At 37.3% G+C, this 22,704-nt stretch overlaps 1 protein-coding gene across 2 annotated transcripts in view; it reads right to left on the bottom strand.

The window, feature by feature from the left end:
• Window positions 1-22,704, bottom strand: part of LOC145664483 (uncharacterized) — a 197,418-nt gene that overhangs the window by 19,433 nt on the left and 155,281 nt on the right. For both annotated transcript variants that reach the window (XM_081731210.1, XM_081731206.1), the window contains 2 exons: window positions 17,196-17,314; window positions 3,431-4,528 (listed from right to left, as the gene is read on the bottom strand). In XM_081731210.1, coding sequence (XP_081587336.1) covers window positions 3,431-4,528; window positions 17,196-17,314 — 1,217 coding nt within the window. The remainder of the gene's footprint in view (window positions 1-3,430; window positions 4,529-17,195; window positions 17,315-22,704) is intronic.

The following is a 22,704-nucleotide window of genomic DNA, read 5'->3' as shown; positions in this document are numbered from 1 at the left end:
AAAACGACTCTGCATAAGGCCCATTATCTTTATACTTCAATACTTATGCAGCACACTTACGGTAAATACGATTAGGAAAAGCATGCGAAGAACTATTTTAAATATGAGTACAAAAACGAAAAACACATCTGTTGCTAGGAAGTAGAAACTCGAAGACATGTAATTTAAGATTTTAAAAGTAAAAGACAATAGAAATGCCAAAACATAAGCTTGCATGACCAAAAATCATGATATGACTCTGATATGAAATATATTACAACTGTATCTCGTGAGAAATTTTCAATCAAGTTAAATAAAACAGAAACAACATTACATAAACAAAATACGTGACTTTTGTAGCTTTGCGTGTATGTTTGTGTGGAATGCAAGGAAAACTTTTAAATTCGTATTTGCAACTTAAAAGCTTCAGGCAAATCAGTAAGTGAAACCAGATGCAAATCACTATGTACTGTGTACATTATTCTTCTTATTAAAAAGAGATAGGCCTACTCGTACTTTAAAAAATAGGCTTCTTTCACAACTTGAAGGTAGAATATAATGTTTTGTAAGGTAAGGAAGGAATACAAGCTAAGGCAGGGCTAAAAGTGGATCTGAAAAGGCAGGGAGGATGTATGGTGTCACGCCGTCCCCTGTGCCCATCTTCAAGGGCGCCGGTCCTGGGGGGCCGAGGGGGCCCGGGTCCCCCAAAGCTCATGTGGGCCCTATACTGTATTTGTGAATATACAATATTTGACATAATTTGAGTGCAATTTGTCTTAAAATCCCATATATATATATATATATATATATATATATATATATATATATATATATATATATATATATATATATATATATATATATATATATATATATATATCTGAATGGGCCCCCCGAAATTTACAGAGAAATCGGCGCCCTTGCCCATCTTTACCCATTGCAATTTTTTTAGTAAGTGGGGACGTCATAGATATTTTTTGGAAGTGGGTGGACGATGTCGCCTCCCGTAGGGATGCGCACGAGACGAGTCGAGACAGGATTTTTCGTGGCAAAATTCGAGCCGAGACACGGCTCTTCCAATAGAAAAATATACATTTTTCGAGTCGAGACTTCAGTTTTACAGCACATTTTCGAGACGAGACAGCCACAAATCTTGTCTCGTGCGCACCCCTATCGCCTCGGGTTCCTCCTCACTTTTACCTCTGAACTAGGGACTTCTACCGATAATTAACATTGTCTCTTTGGAATCCGTTGGCTAGGTATTCTGAGTCTCTTAAGTCCAGATTAAGAATCTAGAAGCCAATATTCGTAAAATTTTACGAGTAAATATATACACAATCACTTATTTAGGGACACAAGAATAAACCCTATACAATTAAAAATTAAATTTTTAGCCAGTGGTGTCACTACGTTTTACTCCCCCCCTCCGCAAGAGAATATCTAGGGCCCCCCCCGCCTTAACAATACACAGACACAGAGAAGTATAAATATACAGTACAGAAGTATACAGTATTATACATGTGTTGATTGCTACACACAAACCATACGTTATCAAACGGTGAGTAAGATGTACAGGGTACTTTGTTCTGTTACATAGACCTCCAAAAAACACACACATATATATATATATATATATATATATATCGTACTTAAATATTTGTGCACACAACACACCGCACACGTAGAGTCTAATTATAATGTTTTTCTGAACATAGTCTGCCTTTACTGTTTCGTCCACTTGTCACCACTCACTTGTCACTGCTGCAGTGCTGTTAGATTCCCGACTCAAAATTTGCCGTTCGATGATCCGAAGTTTCCCGATCTGGTTCAATATTTCCCGCTGAAGAAAATATTTAGCCTATAAAAGCCGAGCGGACCGAATTTCCTTCTTTTTTGTTTGCGGTGGTTGACCTACACGTCAAGCCTCCCAAAGATAGCCCAGAAAGATGTCCGTACTCACTGTTTCATGAATTTTCAAGTTGTCAAAACATCAAATAATAATCTTTCGCCTACTCTCTATAATTTCTTTGCGCTCGAAGTGTTTTCCGTTGTCAAGAAATTTCGCCTGTTTCTACTCATTATTTCTTTCCTATCCCTATTTCCTATGGGCACTAATTAGACTACATTTCACCTTTATTTCCGACCATAATCATCTGATCTACAGTTTTTCGCCGCTATCACAACACTTCCACTATCATTACAACTTTGCATATTGTTTGTTGTCCTTGCAATAATATTTTTTACTTAATCTCCCTTTGAGTGAATGAAGATTTGGTCAAAATTTTATGATAGAATCACTGTTGTAGCATTATAATGTTGGATTTTTACTTTCAGTCGATGAAACAAATAATAACGTAAAGACAAATCTCCGTGTCCTAGGCTGGACTCGAATTCATGATTCCTGGTAGGAAAGCCTTGAAATTTCAATACATTACGATGGTTCGGATTCCATCTTACACTGTAGGTCCACGTTTCATATAACCTCGGAGCTGAAAATGCTATATGAATCGCTAATCTTCAACCAACATTCGATTTCACGATTGCCATGTTTTCAGATGACTGAACTACTCTGCATACTAGCAGATTGTTTTAATTTGAACATTACAATATTGCAATGTACCACGTGATTGTGTTTATAAACACCTAACAAGTGATTGTGTTTACAAAACATTCTACACGTAATCCTATTTATAAACAACAACCACGTGTACTTCACAATGAAGTACTACGCCTTACATTGGAGTACTACAAGTTGAGGACTTCAGGGACGCACCTACAATCACATTACGACGAGGGAACAGCAGCACCAACGCTTCCCGGAGGGCCTATGCAACAGAGAGGATCCCATGGACAGTCACCAGTCTGCAATTGGTCACTTGGTGACCCCTCCTTTGGCTTGCCCGGAGCTCTAGGAGATATCCAACACAAAGCCTCTAGTTTGTTTCGAAACTATAGGCTGTGAGAGACCCGGGTTCAATTCCCGGCGGGAGCTCATGTGGTTCGGATTCCACGTTAATCAGTAGGTCCACGTCTCATATAGCCTCGCTGCTGAACGGGACGCTAAACTAAAATCACCTCACCTCGAAACTATAGGCTTTTCTTTCCCTCCCGCTTAGCTTGCTTCGGAGCTCTGTCGGAATTACCAACCTCAGTTATTTAACTTGTTTCGGAGATTTATGACTTTCAAGCCCCTCTCTGCTTGTTCGCAGCATTGGGGATTCCTAATTCACTCCATCTAGCTTGCTGCGGAGCTCTGTGGGTGGATATCCTACCCCTGGCTACTCGTGTCTTAGGTTACCCTTTTCCACCTTTTATTAGGGAAATTACATTACAATATTTAAATTTAGAAAATAGAAAAAAATTAACGTCACTGTATTAAGTGTATTATTTCAGAAAAAACAAAATTATATTCGGTTCTAAAGTTAATAATTTTTAAGGTAGGAATACTTACCATACAGCCAAGATCCTCATCAGCGTAAAGTCCTGGGAAATGTTTCTGCTGACCACATGTGAAAGAAGTATCTGGAAGTTCCACTCGAGAAGCAAAATTATCGTCAAAATTCTTGTCGTATCCTACAGGATAATATTCCTTAGGAGCATTCATCACTTTGGAAATACTCGCCAGAGCATACTTCCTCGGTGGAACTATCGGTGCAGGTGTCGTTGTTGTCGTCACGGTTGTAGTTGTAGATGGCGTTGTTGTAGTTGTAGTGGTTGTTGTTGTTGTTTGTAGTTGTTGCTGTTGTTGGAGAAGAGCCAATGAACCGCCTCCAATTTTGCCTGATGTTAAAGCTGCACTAATTGCATCAACACTTAAGTTAGAAGCCTTAGCCATGGCTTTAATGGTATGTCCTAACAGAGCACTTGCTAAAGGAACATCCTCTGGGCTGATCACTATGTTTTCCAGTGTTGGTGGACTCTGGGAAATTTTTTGAATGTGGGTGTTTCCTGAAGTAGGAAGAGTCCTCAGAGATAGAGTATTGCTGGATAAAGTTGGTTGTTTGTAAACAGGAGACAATTGAACCGCTTGCGCGTTCTTAATGAAATGAGCCATACTGTTTTGAAGAGCATTCCTGAACGCTATGGGTGCCTGAACCACAGCCGTCTGTTGCGTAGGTAAAGGTTTGAAATTTGTGGCTGTCGACATTCTAGAGATAGATCCCGTTAGTCCAGGCAATCCTTGGAATGCTGCTGCCGCTGGTACTGCAGCTACGGGTGTAACTCCTTGTTGATGTTTCATGAAGACAATCTGAGGATTCACTGGTGGAGCTACCACTGGCGAAGCAGCAGCCATTGCCTGAAGAGCTGCGCGCTGAGGTAATGCAGCAGGAAGATTCGTTGCATTGCGAATTGGTGCCATTACCACATACTGCGAAGGGTTTCCAACAATAGTGTCAGTTCGTCGTACTTGTGTAGGGTATTGGCTATCTTGTGGGATTGGTTTAAATGGCGGTAGTGGTGTTACATTCACTGGCCTCATCACAGAACTCACAGGATTTCTGACAGTAATGGCATGGTTGTTTGCTCTACCTTGAGCAGCTGATGCTACCTGTAATTACAAAAAAAGAAATACTTAAGTAGGTTCATGATTGATTTGAAGCATCAAATGACATAGTATTGTTAATGTAATACTAGTGTTAAGTAATTCTAACTAATATACATAGGTACTAGTAAAATATTTAGTAGCCTCTGTATGAACCGTATATCTCTTGGGTGGCTCCTCTTTTCGCGTCAGTCATGTGAAATTTGTGCAAGCGATTAATATTGATGCGTGTGCTCTGAAACACTTATCTTAAGCTTATTGCGGAAGCTAACGTTTACAAAGCATGTAACAAATGACGAGTATTTTTAACTTGATAATTGCCTTTTTTAAAAATGTTTCAAGCCTTTAATTATCAAAGCAGAACTTTAATTTTTTGAAACATCAAATTAGTGCTTACAAAAGCACAAATATTTATAGCTCTAACATTTTAATACAATGCTCTAAAAACGCGATTTTGGAGCAAGTTTATCAAGTTTTAAACTCTTCAATTATGAAAATGTTCACCTTTAAAGATAGAATCTCCTGTACTCTGATTCTCTTGACCAACCCTCTTGTTCCTGTGTGTCCAGCAGTTCTAAACGAATACAGAATAATAATGAAAAACCTATCAATTCTCTATCCTCCCTTAAGATCTATATTTCAAAAAAAAAAAAAAAAAAAAACTCAGTCATTAAGAAAATTTGAAAGTCTAATTTTATGTCCCAATGTTATGGCTTATAGGTAAAAAAGACGGATTATTAAAGAAAGTAAATAATTATGAAAGAATTGATGGAATGAAAATCTGGAAGGAAACGGGAAATCCCGAGATAACACATGGATACCACGTTGTTCCCCACAAATTTTCATGACTTGAAGTCAAACCAAGGACCCCCCCCCGCACCAGAGATGAGTACTCTACCACTTAGCCGCAGAGCCAAAGCCCATAGAATGTTCCAAGTTCGATTATTCCGTTCTTTCTCCTAAAGGCGTATTTTGCCACTCCTATCCTTGCTTTTCACGTTCGACGCACATTCTCACAGCTGCAGCTGTTGTGAAGTAGTATGATGAATATTGGGATGAAGTTGAACACATCCCCGTGGCCTTCCCAATTCTCGGGCTTGAATGTAATTAAATATCTGTGGTCTGTTTTGGAGACACGAATCCAGCTATTTCCGCGTCAATTATCTCTTACGAAACTGAATGATGTATAACGCGCGGAATGGTATAATATTCCTCTCTGCAACTGATTGCCACCTCTATCCCATGTCGGATCAGAGCTGTTCTGGAGGAGAAAGGTGGTTAAATGCTATATTAGTCTTGTAAGTTGCGAGTTTTTTTGTTTTTGTTTTTTTTAAGATATTTCCGTTAAATTGGTGTCTGTATATCCATCTATAGAAGCCCTATCACGGCGAAATTAAAATATCGCTAATTTTAAAGTAATTATGTGATATCTTCAAGTAGATAAAAGATAATCGAAAAGTGGAACAAGAGCGCCCTAAACAATATTTTTTTTTTTTTTTTTTTTGTTTTTTGCATGAGGTACCGTTATCACGACTCACCTAGTAACTTTCAGTTTGCAGCCATCTAGAAAATCGGCATTTAGTTTTCGCCTTTATAAATGGCTTCAAACGGAAAGCTACTAGGTGGCTCGTGATAACGGTACCTCATGCAAAATAATATTGTCTAGGGTGATTTTGTTCCACATTTCAATTATCTATTATCTATTTGAAGTTACCATATAATTACTGTAAAATTAGCAGTATTTTAATTTCGCAGTGATTAGACCTCTTAAGGTTAACAAAATACCATGTTTTAGAGTCAGTTCCGATGCGTAACTTCTGACAAAAACTAACTTTGATAACGTTAAAAAGCGTTCATTGCCAATAATAACTGACAGCTTTTATACTGGACAGGCACGCACCCAGACAATTTTTGTTGTGAAGTGTCTAGAGCAGCGTTTCCCAACCTTTTTCAACTTGCGGCACACTACAGGTGTAACTTGAATTCTCGCGGCATATTCATATATATTATTATTATTATTATTATTATTATTATTATTATTATTATTATTATTATTATTATTATTATTATTATTATTATTATTATTATTATTATATATGAAATACCGTGATATTTTTTTCTGTGACTAGGCCTACTGATCTTCTCACAGGGAAGAAAGCTCAATGACTGGTTTTCCTTTGTGGTAAATCATTATGCTTATTGTTTATTCTAATTTAAAAATAGTAAACAATTGCAGTGAAATATAGGACTCGTGTGTTTTAAAAATCCACTTTCTCTTTCGAAAACTGTATCCAACCTTTCACTAAAAAGGAAGATCACTAAATAACGAACGAATAAACAAATCTCTTGTACTTTTAAAACACAAATGTAGGTAATTTTTACGCATGTTTGGTTTGTCAATAGGATTGAATGATATTTTAAAATTTCAAGTTACGAAATAAACTACAACAACAATGAAGCAATAATGGTCATAACAACGACAACGAATATTTTTTTCAACATTAAACATGTACAGAAAAGTAACAGAGTATGAAACTTTTGTAGATACATAGTAGAGGTTCATAGTAATGTGAAATTCAAATATATATTTTCCCCTCTGTCTTGTAATTTGATTCCTATGGAATTAACAATTTTGTTTCGATTTCCTCGCGGTACACCAGCGACCTATTCGCGGCACACCGGTTGGGAAACGCTGGTCTAGAGTTTTGGGAGATTCAATGCTACAAATCGCCAAGTCTTACGTAGTATTAAACTAATGTTATTCTTCACCCGAAAAGACGATATTCATTGATAAGTGTTGCCAGCTATATTCTCTGGAAAAAATATAGAATTAGCATATTTTTATGAAAAAAATGTACAGATGAAGTGTAAGATCAAACCTTTATGTTATATCAATCATTCTCTGTCAAACAACCATACTTTAGGAACAGAATTCTCATATCAAAATAAAATATAAAAAAAGTTCACAATGGGCCTGTGGTCGAAAGTGGATACCGTAAAACGGGGTTACTTTGCACACGATTTAAGGAATTTTAAAGAAAATCGCATGTAACTTACAAACGTAATGATTTAGAACACTGTCTTTTAAACATATAATAGCTAGATATATGTGGAAAACATTCGTGGAAGTTCATTAGTAAGCATTCAGTATGACTATAGTTATTGAAATATAAACTTTGGTGCAAAGTAACTTTGCACAACATACAAGAAAGTATGTTCAACATACTAATATAAATATTCTGTGCAAAGCTTTCCCTTCAGTATTTATACATTTTACTTTCTATACAAAACTGCATACAGTCTACAAATATTGATATTAGAATGACGGTACTGGTATCGATACTTAGTATGAATTACCAATATTTGTGAAGAAAATTATGTATTTTCTGGTACCAGCAGAGGAACCACATTCTAATAGTTTAACATATGTCCCACACAAATGCCAACTCATTAACAGAAAAAAAAGTCCCCGTTAACTGATTTGCCTTGGTTATTCCTTGAGTTGAGTTGAGTTGATTTTAATTTAGCGTCCCGTTCAGCAGCGAGGCTATATGAGACGTGGACCTACTGATTAACGTGGAATCCGAACCACATGAGCTCCCGCCGGGAATCGAACTGGTTATTCCTTGTGCAAGAATATCATCGCAACCGTAATTAGTGGAAGATTTACGGGATTTGGGACTTTCAGGCTGAAGTACACCCAAATTGCATGATTTCTTTTTCAAAAAATGTAAGGCTAGTCATTCCTATGCGTATAAGCTGCAAGCCCCACCCCCCAAAAAAGACTACTCTTCTGGATCCGCCACTGTTCATAATTTATTTTCCAACAAGAAATTCATTTATACCTAAATTTAGAATACAGGAGGTTCCAGTAGAAATAATTTCCTACCTAAGAGGTATTTCGGACCCGTGCAAAGTAATCCCGATTAGAGGCTGAAACCGCCTTCTTCCAGTTTTACTTTTTTTAAACTTTAAAACGTTTCACATTCCAATTTCAACTATTGCATCGAAGTCCCATTATACACAGTAGTATTCTACGAAACTGAGTTAACTTTGACGGAAATTCTTGTACGTGATATCTTTCAAATTTTGGCAGCCTTTACAGTGACTGTTTTCCATACCTCTAAAACAACAAACCCTCCGGGTAATTAGAATTGATGTTAACCTCCAACATTATAGCCAGAATACAGTTAAATGTTCTATCTTACGGTGACAGTTTAAACTTTCTCTTTGCTGTTCATGGTTTTGCCGCCAGAGGACTGTGAAACTCTTTTCATATTTTGTGCAAAGTAACCCCTAATGTGCAAAGAACGTTTGGAGTTATAGGGTGCCGAAAATGTGAAACAAGTGAACTTCAGAAGTTTATAGCTCCACTACTATGGGATCTATCGTAGTCAGGTCAAGATATCGCTGAGGAACTGGTATGTGAACCAGGGGCGGATCCAGAGGGGGCGATCGCCCCCCCCCCCCACAAGAGGAAACTTTCTTATTTTATATATAAATAAACCCATCCATAACAAGTTTGGAGCTCTTAAAAGTAGCAGTATTACCGCCGACCGCCCCCCCCCCAGAAGTCCGTCCTGGATCCGCCCCTGATGTGAACTATCCAAATATCTATGTTTAAGAATGCCTGCACACTAAGTTTTAGAGAGTTAGGTGGAGAGTGATCAAGTACTCCTATACAGCATTTCTAAAAATGATTGTACAAGTACCGGAGGTTCTGAAAGATGGATATTTGGATAGTTTACATACTAGTTCCTCAGTGATGGATTGACCTGACTACGATCGGTCCTATAGTACTAGAACTATGGGTCTTTAAAGTTCATTGTTTCACGTTTTCGGTACCCTATAACAACAAAACTATGCACTTCCGACCACAGGTACGTATGAACTTTTTTCTTATTTTGCTGTGAATCTATTCCCAAAATATTGTGACAAATTTTTGTAACGCCCTGTATATTGTAGGGATGGCCACAAAGTTCCGGTTTTCAGAACCGGTTCCAGACCTGGATCCGAAAACCCGGTTCCAGAACCGGATCTTAGGAACCGGTTCCAGACCTGGATCCGAAAGCCCGGTTCCAGAACCGGATCTTAAGAACCGGTTCTAGATCTGGATCTTAAGAACCGGTTCTAGATCTGGATCTGAAAACCCGGTTTCAGAACCGGATCTTAGGAACCGGTTCCAGACCTGGATCCGAAAGCCACCAAAGACCCGTAAAGGAGGCACAAAGTTCACATTAAAAAAATGCAAAGAGAACCATGCGCTTGTGCCCCCATTAAATAATTTTGGTCCACCAGTGGGTGTTTAGCCAAATGAGTTGGCCAGTTTGCTTGTTTAGCCAATGAGTCTGCCAGTTATCCAGTTTATTTAGCCAAATGAGACAAGCTGCGGCCGCCTGGGAGCCTGCCTGTCGCTTCCACGATTTCATCTAGCATACTGTTCACAACCTGCCAGCAGCTCGGGTTTAGCGTAGGGATGGTCATAAAGTTTCGGTTCCAGCGGAACCGGTTCCACGAGAAACAGGTTCTTGGGGATCCAGGTTTGTGTTTTCAGAACCGGTTCTAGATCTGGATCTGAAAAACCGGTTTCAGACCTGGATCCGAAGAACCGGTTCCGAAACCGGATCTTCTAGAACCGGATCCGTTCAGACCCGAAGTACATTGCATATGTGAAAAACAAAAACGCTATTAACTACTAGATTGTATCTATTGTTGCTTATCGTTTTCTAACAGTTACACACACACACACCTAGCAGTGAGACATATTCTTCTAACCGTTACACTCATACTATTTGCAAATACACCTGCTGATACCCCGAAGTGACGTTGATGTAAGAGTTTCACTAACTGAGGCCTTGTATCTTTTATTTGTAACCAAACTGAAATTTGACGTTCTAGGAACGTAAAATTTTTACTGCTTTAGCACCATCTCGTGCACCTTTAAAACAATTCAGCAATAAATCATGGCAAAACAAACAAACTGGTTTGTATAAGGAGTATTAGCCGATTCAATAGTGCGTGACAGACTTCTTACGTGTTAGGATGGGTGGTAGCAGTATAAGAGCAGAAAACAAAACGAACAGCCTACTCCATTTTTTTGTTGCGTGAGAATCAAAAAGACATTCACTTGCGTCCGATGTGCCTGCAGGTAGGAATACTGTATTCATTTAAAGAGCGGAAAAGTATGTATGTGTTTAGATTTGGAACGAGATGTCCAAGAAATACGAATACTGTAAACCACTTAGGCTAGTACTGTTTTTTATTTTTCGTACACAACAGAGCCTTACATCGTTTCTTTACATAAATCATAACTTGTTTTTCAGTTAAAATTTACAAAACAAAATTTGATCCACTTTTGCAAATTAATTGCCTCGGTTCCGATTCATACCAATTACGAGTATTTTCAATAAGGCCAACCTCTTAGCCCTTTTAGACACGGTCATATTTTCCATACAGGAAACTTAAGAGGAAGCAGAAGTAAATATAGCTAGTATGGATGAAAAGCTTCAATTTAACATGAGGCATACACACTTTTCTTTATATATCTACGGAACTCTCGGGAGGGAATGACTTGATAGTTCAATATAAAAACAGATACATTAATGAATCTATATGGATGAAAGCTTCATGAGCACATTAAAGCTATAATTTCCCAGTTACGCGTGCACAATGCGGAGTTGTATTCAATTTTGTGGCTTCAATACAATATTTGATACATTGTCTTTCCATCCAACTTTGCCTAACCTTTTTTCAGTCTTTACGTCCATTCCAATAGACATGTAGCAGTGGCGTAGCGTTATAGAACACTGGGATGCCCGGCATCCCCTGTTTACAAGGAGAAATATATGTATTTTGTTATACATATGAATTATTTGCTTACAATTAACTTATCGCTGATATTTCTACCGAAATTACCTCTTCCAGGTGTGATTTTTCTCTCGCCTCATATGGGCAAGCGGAAGCACTGCAGGTGACCACTTTCTTTCTGGCTTCTTGCATGCAAAAGTTCTTTGGGTCTCTAACAGTTGCTGCAAGCATCGATGTTTCTGGCATAAGCTCTCTACTAGGATTAGAAGGTGCGTGTAAGAACCCTTGTTTTCCTGCCCCTCCTCCTTGTTTCTTACGACCCATCGTTTACCTTCGATAGTTCCCGGCATATTTCAGTATTACAAACCCTATGTATTTTAATAAGGCACGGTGGTTTGGTTGAGTCCTTTGTACGTAGAGTCTCTGGTTCGACCCCCGACCAATTAAGTTTGTGGTGGACGACATAGTGTCCGTGGGTTTTCTTCGAGGACTCCCGTTTCCTTCCACAACTCTTTGATAATCATTCGTTTGCCTTAATTAGCCTAAAGGGCATAATCGTGGAATGTTAAACTAAAAGATTCCATTTCATTTCTATGTATTTTAACAACACTGAAGTTTTCTGTACAGAACCTAGGAACTGTAACGGCAAGAATACAGAAATGACCACTTTCCTGAATTACGTTGATTACATAATTGATAATAGTATAGAAGTAGTTTTACGTTATACTACAATCATAATTAAGGACGAATTATTAATCTCTATCGCAGATACTTATATATTCTCATGTTACTCTATTATGTTTCTCTTTCTGATTGGGGGGCGCTGTGGCTCAGTGGTAGAGCGTTCACCTCCGGTGCTTGGGGTCCCTGGTTCGATCCCAGCTCGCGCCGTGTGGACTTTGTGGTGGACAAACACCGTGCTCGGGGTTCTCCCGTTTCCTCCCACTTTCTTCATTCCACCATTTCACTCATCTCTCATCATCACCGTCTCCTTTAGCCTAACCGGCATAACCGTGGGACGTTAAACTTAAAGATTCTTTCTGATTGGCAATTATGACCGTAGGACAAGAATTAGCGGTACATCTAGTTCTGTATATTAATACTCGTGTTGCATTTTTCATATAAAGTAAATGTTTGTTTTATTGTTTTAGTGCATTGTGAACACACACATATATATTTGTAAGTAAAAGACCCAAGTTCTAGAAATTGTTCGGTTTTAATAAGGTATCCTGGTCTTATTTCTATGTAAATATTTTAGCAAATGGTAACAGCGCTAACGCTGCCACACAGAGGCATATTTTTACACATAGGCTAACACAGACTATAACTCAGGGCGTTAAATATTCTCTGACCATTTTATTTTATTTTATTTTTATACTCCTAATTAAGTATTGATTATTTACTTTACAGTCTCAAATTTTCTTTACCGGTATTTGTTGATATTGAGGAAAAGGCGTCTTTGTAACCGCCTGGGGCGGCAAAAATGTTAAAATATAGTCCTGGTACCATACAAACTTGATGGATTCTTTTTATTAACAACTCCCTTATCATGCTTGACTTACGAGCACGCTGCTCTCTGGAAGAGAGACGACCTACCCCAAACGTTTCCATTTTAAAAAACGAACATTTCAGTCTTCGTAGTACGATAGGTTTTCTCGGCTTTCTGGGTATTTTGTAAGAAGTAGAATTATCTATTTCGTCTGTATTATGCTTGGAGTAAAAGAGTCAGAGTGGTGTTTCTCATTTGGGCAATTTCATACAGAAAGCTGTAAAACATGAATCATCGACCTTGGCATCCCCATTTCGTAATACCGTGCTACGCTACTGACATGTAGTTTATAGTCTACTGTTAATTCATACACTTATATTGAAATGTTTTACTTTTGGAATTTCTGTTACCTTCAATGGATACCAGATGCCACTGTTAATATGGTAACTGATCATCTTCCATTCGACATTACAGCGAACTTTCTGAATCTTGATATGAAGTTGAGGAGCTACCATGACAAAAATAGGGAAAGGTGAGTTGAAGATTTCCTTAGTTCTTGTGGTTTTGTACAAAATATGAAATCACTTTGATTATTTTATGTTAATAAATAATCAAAATTCAGCACCTTGTACTAGCTTGCTTCAGACCATATTATAGTATGCCAGACTTATCTGTAGAGAACTCTTATCTGCAGAAAATATAGAACTCATTTTTTAATTGCTAAAGTATTTTTTTTTTCGTTTATAGTATTTACGTTTCTTGGATATACATATTTGTTGGAAGTTCCATAGGCAACATACGTTTATCTTGTGTCATCTATTTACTATTTATAACAACTAAATAACTCTATATTTGAGTTGATTTCTACATACCACATTGACTTGATCCCTAGTCTTTTCTTGCAAGCGCTGCTATCGTCTGAAGGAATTCCACTCACTTTCTCCTGCTTAGCAACAGCTAAGCCCTTATTGGCTCAACGCGAGGGTGTGTGAGGGTGTGAGCTTTAGTTCGCATTTTTGCCACGGCTCAAGACATTTTGGCAGCACAATAGTCTTGCTCTTTCCTTTGAAGAATCTTCGGATCCCGAAAAGGATGCAGATACGATTTTAAATATACTGACTAACCTTTGGCTAGCTGGGGGCAACCCCCAAACCCCAAGGACACCGATTTCTTTGTAAACTTGGGGGGCCCATTCAGATGCAGAAGGTATATATATGAAGATTTTAAGACAAATTGCACTCAAATTATTCCAAATATTGTAGATTCATAAATACAATAGAAGGCCCACATGAGCATTGGGGAGGGGTCTTGATCCCTCCAGGATCGGCGCCCTTGCCAAACCCCTGTGATTGCTCGGCCTACGGCCTCGCAACTCTTAAACCCACAATTCTAAGAAAATTTCAACTTTCTTTTCGTATTTCAACTATCTAAAAGATAAGATTTTGTATCCCAAGAAAACGCCCATTTTAATAACATGGGAATTTCTTCATCCCCCCTTTAGATCCCTTAAAAACTTAAAATAAGCTATTCATTTTTGGCAATTTTCCTGTGGATTAGTCCTCGAAGGCGGCAGTCGTGTCAAATTTCATCATTCTAATCCTGCCAGAAGTACCTAAACGTTTTGGGATGTAGATGTCCCTTATAAATAACATGGGAAGGATTTTTCAGTTCCTCATAAGACCACTCTAAAGCTGTTTTTTTTTTTTTTTTTTTGTGTGTGTGTGTGTGTATGTGTGTGTGTGTGTGTGTGTATGTGTGTGTGTGTGTGTGTGATTTACTTGGGTAACGCTAACGAAAACATACAAGCAATTCCAAGTACCTAAAATATGAGATTATAGGTCGAAAAAAAAACGCCGATTTAAATAACATAGAGAATTTATTCTTCCCCCCTTTAGATCCCCTAAAACTTAAAAATATTCACTTTTGGCAATTTTTATTTTGGTTAGTCCCGAAAAGCTATAGTCATGCCAAATTTCAACTTTCCACGTCAACTGGATGTACCCCTTTATTTTATCAGTCAGTTCATGTAGTTTTATATATAGTCAAGATTAAATAAGATAAGATGTCAGGAAATACTTTTGGTTTAGTTTAAGTCTACTTACAAGAGAGTTGTACAAGCGAAATGTTTTATCGCCGTCCTTCTGGTAGAAATCACTAAGTTCAAAATATTAGTGTTGAGATATAGATGTTTCAATGTTAGAAAACTATTCCTAAAACTGGTTTAGCAATAGCGGTGCCAATTAACGCCAATATGCATTGTATGTTGGGTTTAGGCTTATATTGTGCTCTTACACCTGCACATAATTTCACTGTCCTTGAGCTGTTCAATTTCCTGTATTAACTTAAACAAACTCAGATTTACGGAGTTAGTGACTTCTGCCAGAGTGACGACCAGGGGTGGATCCACGGGGCATCCACCAGGTCCGGACTCCTGAGAAAATGATTGATGTAGCATGAAAATTCGATCTTACACTTCGTCTGTACCAAGGATGTTATAAATAGAGGATCCGCCCATATGTATCTTCATCCTATTAAATCAGTGAAGCCAAAAAGCAACCGAGCATCGGCACTTCTGATTGGCTACTCTCGTTTCTGCCATCGTCTGATTGGCTACTTTCGTTTCCGCCATGATTGTTGGCTCAAAACATTGCGATCCTATTGGGCGGAGTGGGGAGAGTAGGGGTGGAGAAACTGTGAAGTACGGCTTCAAGATTTTGTTGTAAGGGCAGATCCTCTATTTTATAAGATCCTTGATCTGTACCCTTTCTCTTATAAAAAAAAACAACCTAGTTTTATCATTTCTTTCTGAAAATATATGTGGAAATATTTTACAATTACTTATCGCCTTTTCGGGTGCAGAATAGGCCAATACCCGTTCAATAATACATAGACGTAGTTGCTTGCAGTATTGGACCCCCGAACAAAAAATCCTGGGTGCGCGCCTAGCAACGACGATGTGGGTTGCACAATGATATTGTTCTTTATTCTTTGTTTTCTTGTTCCATTATAACTTTTATTCTACGTATCAGAAAACAATGGGGATAGTATCAAATTGTTCATCTGTACTAAAACATCATTGTTCTTAGTTAGGTGTTAGAAAGCGAACTGAGACGGGAGCAGCGTGAAAAATGTTCAAGATAAGAGATTAGAGAAATTTTCATTTTTTTAATGACTAATTGCCTTCTAACTTCTATCATGGTAGTATGGGTGTTTATAGGCAAAAAAGAAAAAAAACATATGAACATGGTCCCTATTCTGAATGGTTTGAGAGTACAGGTTTGAACCATTTTTGACCTTATGTTTCATATGATCAACCTCTAGTAATTCTACAAAGGCGAAACTTAGCCCATTTGAAACATAATGGGATGGCCTTTCCAATAGTATGCAACATATGGCAGTGTTGTCTTTGGAAGGTAAATTACTAAGAGACATTTGGGAAAGTTAAGGTTATTTGAGGAAATTGGATGGCAACACTGGTTCCTAAATTTCCCTCAATCACTTTTCTTATTAAGAGACCACTACCACACATTGCATGCCGTTGGAAAGGAAATTCCATCACCTTTCAAATGCACCCTGGCTCACCTCTATAGAGTAACTACAGGGTGAGCAATAAGCAACTTAAAATTTTTACAGCTATCAAACCGCTGACAATGAAACCATGTTCATATCAAGGATGTTATAAAATAGAGGATCTGCCCATACGTATCTTCATCGTATGAACTCAGTGAAGCTAAAAAACAACCGAGCATCGTCTAGAGCCAGCACGTCTGATTGGCTACTCTCGTTTCCGCCATGATTGTTGGCTCGAAACATTGCGATCTTAGTGGCGCGGAGTGGGCAGAGTAGGCGTGGCGAAGCTGTGACGTATGGCTTCACGATTTTGTTGTTTGGGTAGATCCTCTATTTTGTAACATCCTTGGTTCATATGAACTTTCTTTTTTTTTTTTTTAGCTTAGAATCAATCATCTATTACTTCCCATAAGTATTTCTTCCTTCCGGGACATCCTGTATATATGATGGAATTGTATACTAAACGAACTTTTCTTATCAGCAGCAAAAATATTGAAAGGGCACTATCGACCACACATGAACTGTCAATGAATCGAATATTGCAACAATTACCAAAAAAAAAAAAAAAAACGCTCTTCTTTGTTATCTGGAAAATCAAAGAAAATTGAACCCTTTAAATATTCACAGTTAACAAAAAGGTTGTTTGGTTTGTGTGCAAACTATATATTACTTTTCCTTGCATACGCAAGTATTTTATTTCAAGAGTTACGAATTTCTCTTGTAAAATTTTCCAAAGTATGGCTACGCTAAAGTAAATCTGTATCTATTCTGACTTAAAGTTGTAATTTTCTGTAAAATGAGTCTCACCTGTGAGGCGTCATTTGGAGCCACTTGTGTTGCTCTCGGTCCTCCAACAGCAGAGCGTCGTCTGCCTTCCACCTGTGACAGGGCTTCTTTGAATCCCAAAGAATCGCCGACACTAAACCCTGAAAAAGAATGAAAGATTTTAATGAGCTATATAATAATAATAATAACAATAATAATAATAATAATAATAACGTAACGAGTATAAAATATGAATAAATAGGAATGTAGGAAATTATTAGTATTGGTAATTAGATACTATTGTAATGTAAGCTTAACTAAAGCCTGGGACACAACCCAGATAGCATGTAAGCTTAAATCAAGGGTCGCTTTCCCTTGATTTTGGCTTAGCAATGTACAGTTGATGCGACAAGCGACAATCAACGTTTATTTTAGCTTGTTTTTAACTTGAAAAGAAGCTTGAATGCGACAAGCGACAATCAACGTTTATTTTAGCTTGTTTTTAACTTGAAGAGAAGCTTGAATTTATCAACTTTCTACTAAGCCTATTTCAAGCTTGATTCAAAACGCTTGACGTTTGTCGATTGTTTAGAAAATGGAGCCATCTGTAGGATTGGTGAGTAGTCTTAGATATTTGGCGCTTGATTTCTTCCAAAAGGTAAACAAAGGTAAGCTCTGTGTATAAAATGTAATAGTAAGCCCTAATTTAGTTTTAGTTACAAAATAAAAAGGTGATTTTTGTTTTAAACTGGCGCGCTGAGCGCTTTTAGGATAATTTTATTCAGTAGTGTTACTTCATTACTTTCGAAATATGGATGGAATTTTCTGCTTATACTTTTTTTTTTTTTTTTAAGTATGTGTTCATCCGTATAATGTATACAATTTTTAGCCATTGGATTCTTTAATGTCAGTGATGGCTCTTGACAATTAACATCAGCATGGGCGCCCAAAGGGGAGGGCAGGGTAGGACCCGGGCCCCCTTCTGGCTTACAAAAATGTATACGTAATATAGCAAATATAGCATCCATGGAGATGGGCTCCTCCCTAGAAAAAATTTTTCGGGCGCCCCCGAACATCAGTACAAAAATTAGAGGGTTAACTTCAGCAGACGGCTTTACCATATTAAAAATTTATAGGTGGAATACTTGATAACATGTTAAGGCATTACTTTAACAGACGGCTCTACCATATTTATATCGATTTTGTGGTCATTTTTCACTAGATTTGAGATAATACTGTTACGTATAGATAATTTTGGAACTTGGGGGCCAAAATCAGGTAAAATCACCGTGTTTACAGGAGAAATGAGTTGGTGTTACGTAACTGTAATTACTAACATAACTAACCAAACCTAACCTAAATCATCAAAAACACAGAAAATATAGGAAGAAAGTACGAATTCAGGTAAAATCACCAAGTAATAATTATTGCGGATATTTTATGTATTTTTTCACTTTCCTCGTTTATGTGCATATCCTCCGTCGCTGACATGCCTGCTCTCTACGGACGCAGCCCTTCGCTCCGCTCGGGACCTTCTGCTGCGCTCCTGCCCTGACTCGGTTAATGACATTCGTGCTTTTTTGTGGCCACCTAGCACAAGTTGGTTCGTGATTTATGCAATAGTTCCTCATTTAGTGGATATTCTACAAAAAGAAACCGGAAAATGCAATGTGTGAACATTAGGTAGAACTGTCTGCTCGAGTAATGCCCAAGTATCTTAACCCAGCCTAAGCTAAACTAACTTAACCTACCTAAACCAAAAAAAAAGTACAGAATATATAGCAAGAAAGTACAAGATTTAAGCAAAATATTGCCGCCCCCCAGTTCCAAAAATATGCCGTTACATAACACTTTACGTAGCATAGCTGAGCGAGCGAAGGGGAATAGAAGCCCCGCACGGCTCGTTTTTTTTCCTACTTTTTAAGTTACACACGTTTGGCATTGCAACCATTGCAGACGTTCCCATTTCGTAGGATTATATATAACAGATACGATTTATTAAGTCTAAACACATTAAAATAAGTTATTTAATTAGGTAGACCCATCTGCTAAAGTTAACCCCATATTAATAGTGAAGGTAGTTAAATGATAATGTAAGTGTTTTAAACTCAATAAATTCTATGCGCAAATTAGTATACATCGGAAAGTAAGTATATTATGGTGGAGCTATTTGCCAGGGCGGAAGGCTGTTGAATACAAGCAAGGAACGAAATGCCAGTATTTGTATGTAAAGTTTTGGAAAATGACCGTCTACAATTGCTGCAATGCCAATCGTGTGTAACTTAAAAGATAAGGAAAAAATGAGTCCTACGGGGCTTCTAATCCCCTCCGCTCGCTCAGCTGTGGTTCGTAAAGCGTTTGTAAAGTAGTGAAATCTAGTGAAAAAATCAACAAAATCGATATAAATTTGGAGAGCCGTCTGCTAAAGTAATGAAAATTACGTTTTATCTCTACAGTCGAGGAGAAAACTGCTTTGAATTAATACATTGCTTAAGCTTGCTTGTTTTAGCTTTCACCGATACACTACAAATTTTAACTGATGTGGCTTCCCCAAGAATCGGTACGGATTATATTTAAATACAGCAAGCCTGGACATTTCACTCATTTTAGAATGCATCATGCCTATTTTCGTTCCTTATGTTCTTCCATATTTATTCGGAGGTTGGTGGCAAAATTGAAATAGTTCAAATGAAGAATATAAATACTTATGTCCGACTTTATTTGGTAACAATTACTTATTCTAAGGTATACTTCATCAATCTTAGATTAAATGATATCACTCATTTCATCGCTTTGCAATAAGTGCAAGGAAAGGTTCGATCAGGTTTGGACTTTTGGGTTTAGGGTAAAAGAACGATGAATTTCGAAAAATTACTTATTAGATATTAACAATAACTCAAAATGGATTATTACGCGAAAATAAGTTGGCATATTAGTTTGAAGTTTGTAAGTTAAGAAGTCGAGGGTGTAAATTTGAGGAAAACTAGGTTTTTCGTTGCTTACATTTTAATCTTTTTATCCTCTAAAAACAGTAACTTCTGTCTCTTCATTGAGTTTAGTGGTTTTGTTTACTTTTTTTTTCTACCAGCTGAAGTCTGAATCTAAAATCTCAGAAAAATATTTGCAATCTGAACGGATGTAATAAAGAAATAATGCTATTTTTCAGGATTGGCAAAAACCGTTTTTTTTTTTAAAAAAACTTTTTTTTCACTTAAACAGGAATTTTTGCTTTAAACCAGGTTTCTTTTATTTAAATAGGTTTACCTTAGATTAAAATAGAGTTACATTTGCGCCCCCTTTTTTTAAGAGTAAAGGTAATTTGAGGCTAATGATTCGATTGAACAAGGTCGCAACCTCGAGAAATGACCTCAACCCGCTCAAACTAGAGGTCATAGGTCAACTAGTTCTGCAAACGATTTACCAGTACATCATAAATTATTCAGCAGTCTACTCCTTCAGCATTGGTTAAGCTTGAATTTTCCTTGTCGGAGGCATGATCGTCCACAAGTTGAGTGGGGGTGGGATTCGTGAAAAATACTTTTTTAACTTGTCTCTTTAATTGTGATTTTATTTTATCAAGTTTGGAGTTCCTGCCGAACTGCCTCTAGTGTCTGTCACACTAGCGGACGGTCAACAAAACTTTTCCACAGAAGCTGATCAAGTGTCTAAATTTATAACATTGGAAAGTAGATCGACGAAACAGAGATTTCTGTTAGGTTTGACTGGTTTGTTAATAATAATAATAATAATAAAGGTTTTATTTAGAAAGATAGTATGAATGGTTCAGAACTATTAGTCACTTCTGGTATTGATTAGCAAATTAAATTAAGCCTATATTTCTGACTTTGACTAAATTAGATTTTCTGTACTATATAGTCTTTTAAAATTGTCCATTGATTTAATGTGTATAACTGTAGAGTGATTCCACTTTGCAGTTCTTTCCCTTTTGGTTCTTAAATGGCTCCTAAAATATTCAAAAGTATGCAAGATCACTGCAACGTATTTCTATCAGTTGACCTCCGTGGATGATGAGTCTGTGGATTTATTACCTTTGTTATCAAGGGATTCTGGTTTCGAGTTCAAATGAAGAACAATATCTCTCGAGTGCAAACTGAGTAGTGGTTCGGATCTCACTTTAAGCTGTAGGTCCCGTTCTTCATAACCCCGCTGATGTCCTTAACCATAGAAAGACGAAGGTTGGTCAAATTTACCCGCACTTTCTTTTTCTCTTTGCCCGAACAAATGAAGTTTACAACGTTTGAAATTTTTTGTATTTTCTTCTGTAATCTAAACTTAAATTTAGTTTTATTAGAAAGCACATTATTGTGGTAGTTTTTTTTTTTTTTTTTTTTTTTAATAGCGCAGGTGACTAAATACATCTTTTTTAGCAACTTAGTGTTAAGAGAAGTACAGTTTTACTTTAAAAGGATCATTGTAAACTTATCTATTCTTTGAATTGGTGACTAAATTAACATAATCTACTTTTATACATTGAGCAAACTTAATACTCTCAGGTTTAGTATAGTAACTTGTTTACACAGGCTAATGTATTTAAAGCTACTTCATGTCTGCTAACCAAATGCGGTAGTAGTCTATACTGGGACTTATATTTGTAATATTTCCTATTAAAATAAAATTTCACAAGTCTTAAAATAATTTTACAACTCACATTTATTAGTAGCAGCCATTAAATAACTTTAAAATACATTAGTAGGGTTAAAATTGGAATTTACAACCGCGAGCAAAATTGCCCCCCTTAGTCTTTCACGCGACCAATTATAGTTTAGTCTTCCTAGGGTTAATGTTAAGATACGCGGATGACTAATGATAGTGAATGATTATGAAGGAATTAGTGGCATGAGAACGGGAAAACCCTCACGAATATGATATTGTCCATCATAAACTCATGAGGCCGGAGATTGAACCAAAGATCCGTCGCACCAAAAGGCTACGTTCTACCTCTGAGCAATCAACCCTTTCCTTCCGCAGTGCTGATGAATGACGTCATACTCTAATGACCTGGTCATAATTCTCCAACGTAGTGGTCTTCTACACACGTCTTCCTAATTGTTCCCCACTTTCCCCCCCCCAAGATTTCTAATTAAATGAACAGCGAAATCATATTAAAATAAAATCTTTGAGTTTTGTCCCACGGTTATGCGGGGCAGCCTAAAGGAGACGGTGATGATGAGAATGAATTAAATGATGGAGTGAAGAAAGTGGAGGGGAACGATAGAACCCTGAGAAAACCCACGCACACGGTGTTTGTCCACCACAAACGTACACTCATGTCCAAAATTATTGTCGCATGTCTATAAATATGTTGTTTTACAAATAAAATTTGATAACGAATTCGCCCTGTATTTCTTATAATATTGGTATGTGCATAATCGGCAAAGACATGTATGTGGCAAATTTCATGTCAAAAGAGCAGTAAATAAGAATAATAAAACGAAAGATACGCGGATGACTAATGATAGTGAATGATTATGAAGGAATTAGTGGCATGAGAACGGGAAAACCCTCACGAATATGATATTGTCCATCATAA

The sequence above is a fragment of the Thermobia domestica genome, chromosome 1, assembly GCF_964235325.1.
Source record: "Thermobia domestica chromosome 1, izTheDome1.hap1.1, whole genome shotgun sequence".
NCBI lineage: Eukaryota > Metazoa > Arthropoda > Insecta > Zygentoma > Lepismatidae > Thermobia > Thermobia domestica.
Note: the sequence above shows the minus strand (reverse complement) of the source record. Positions and strands in the feature narration are given on the sequence as shown.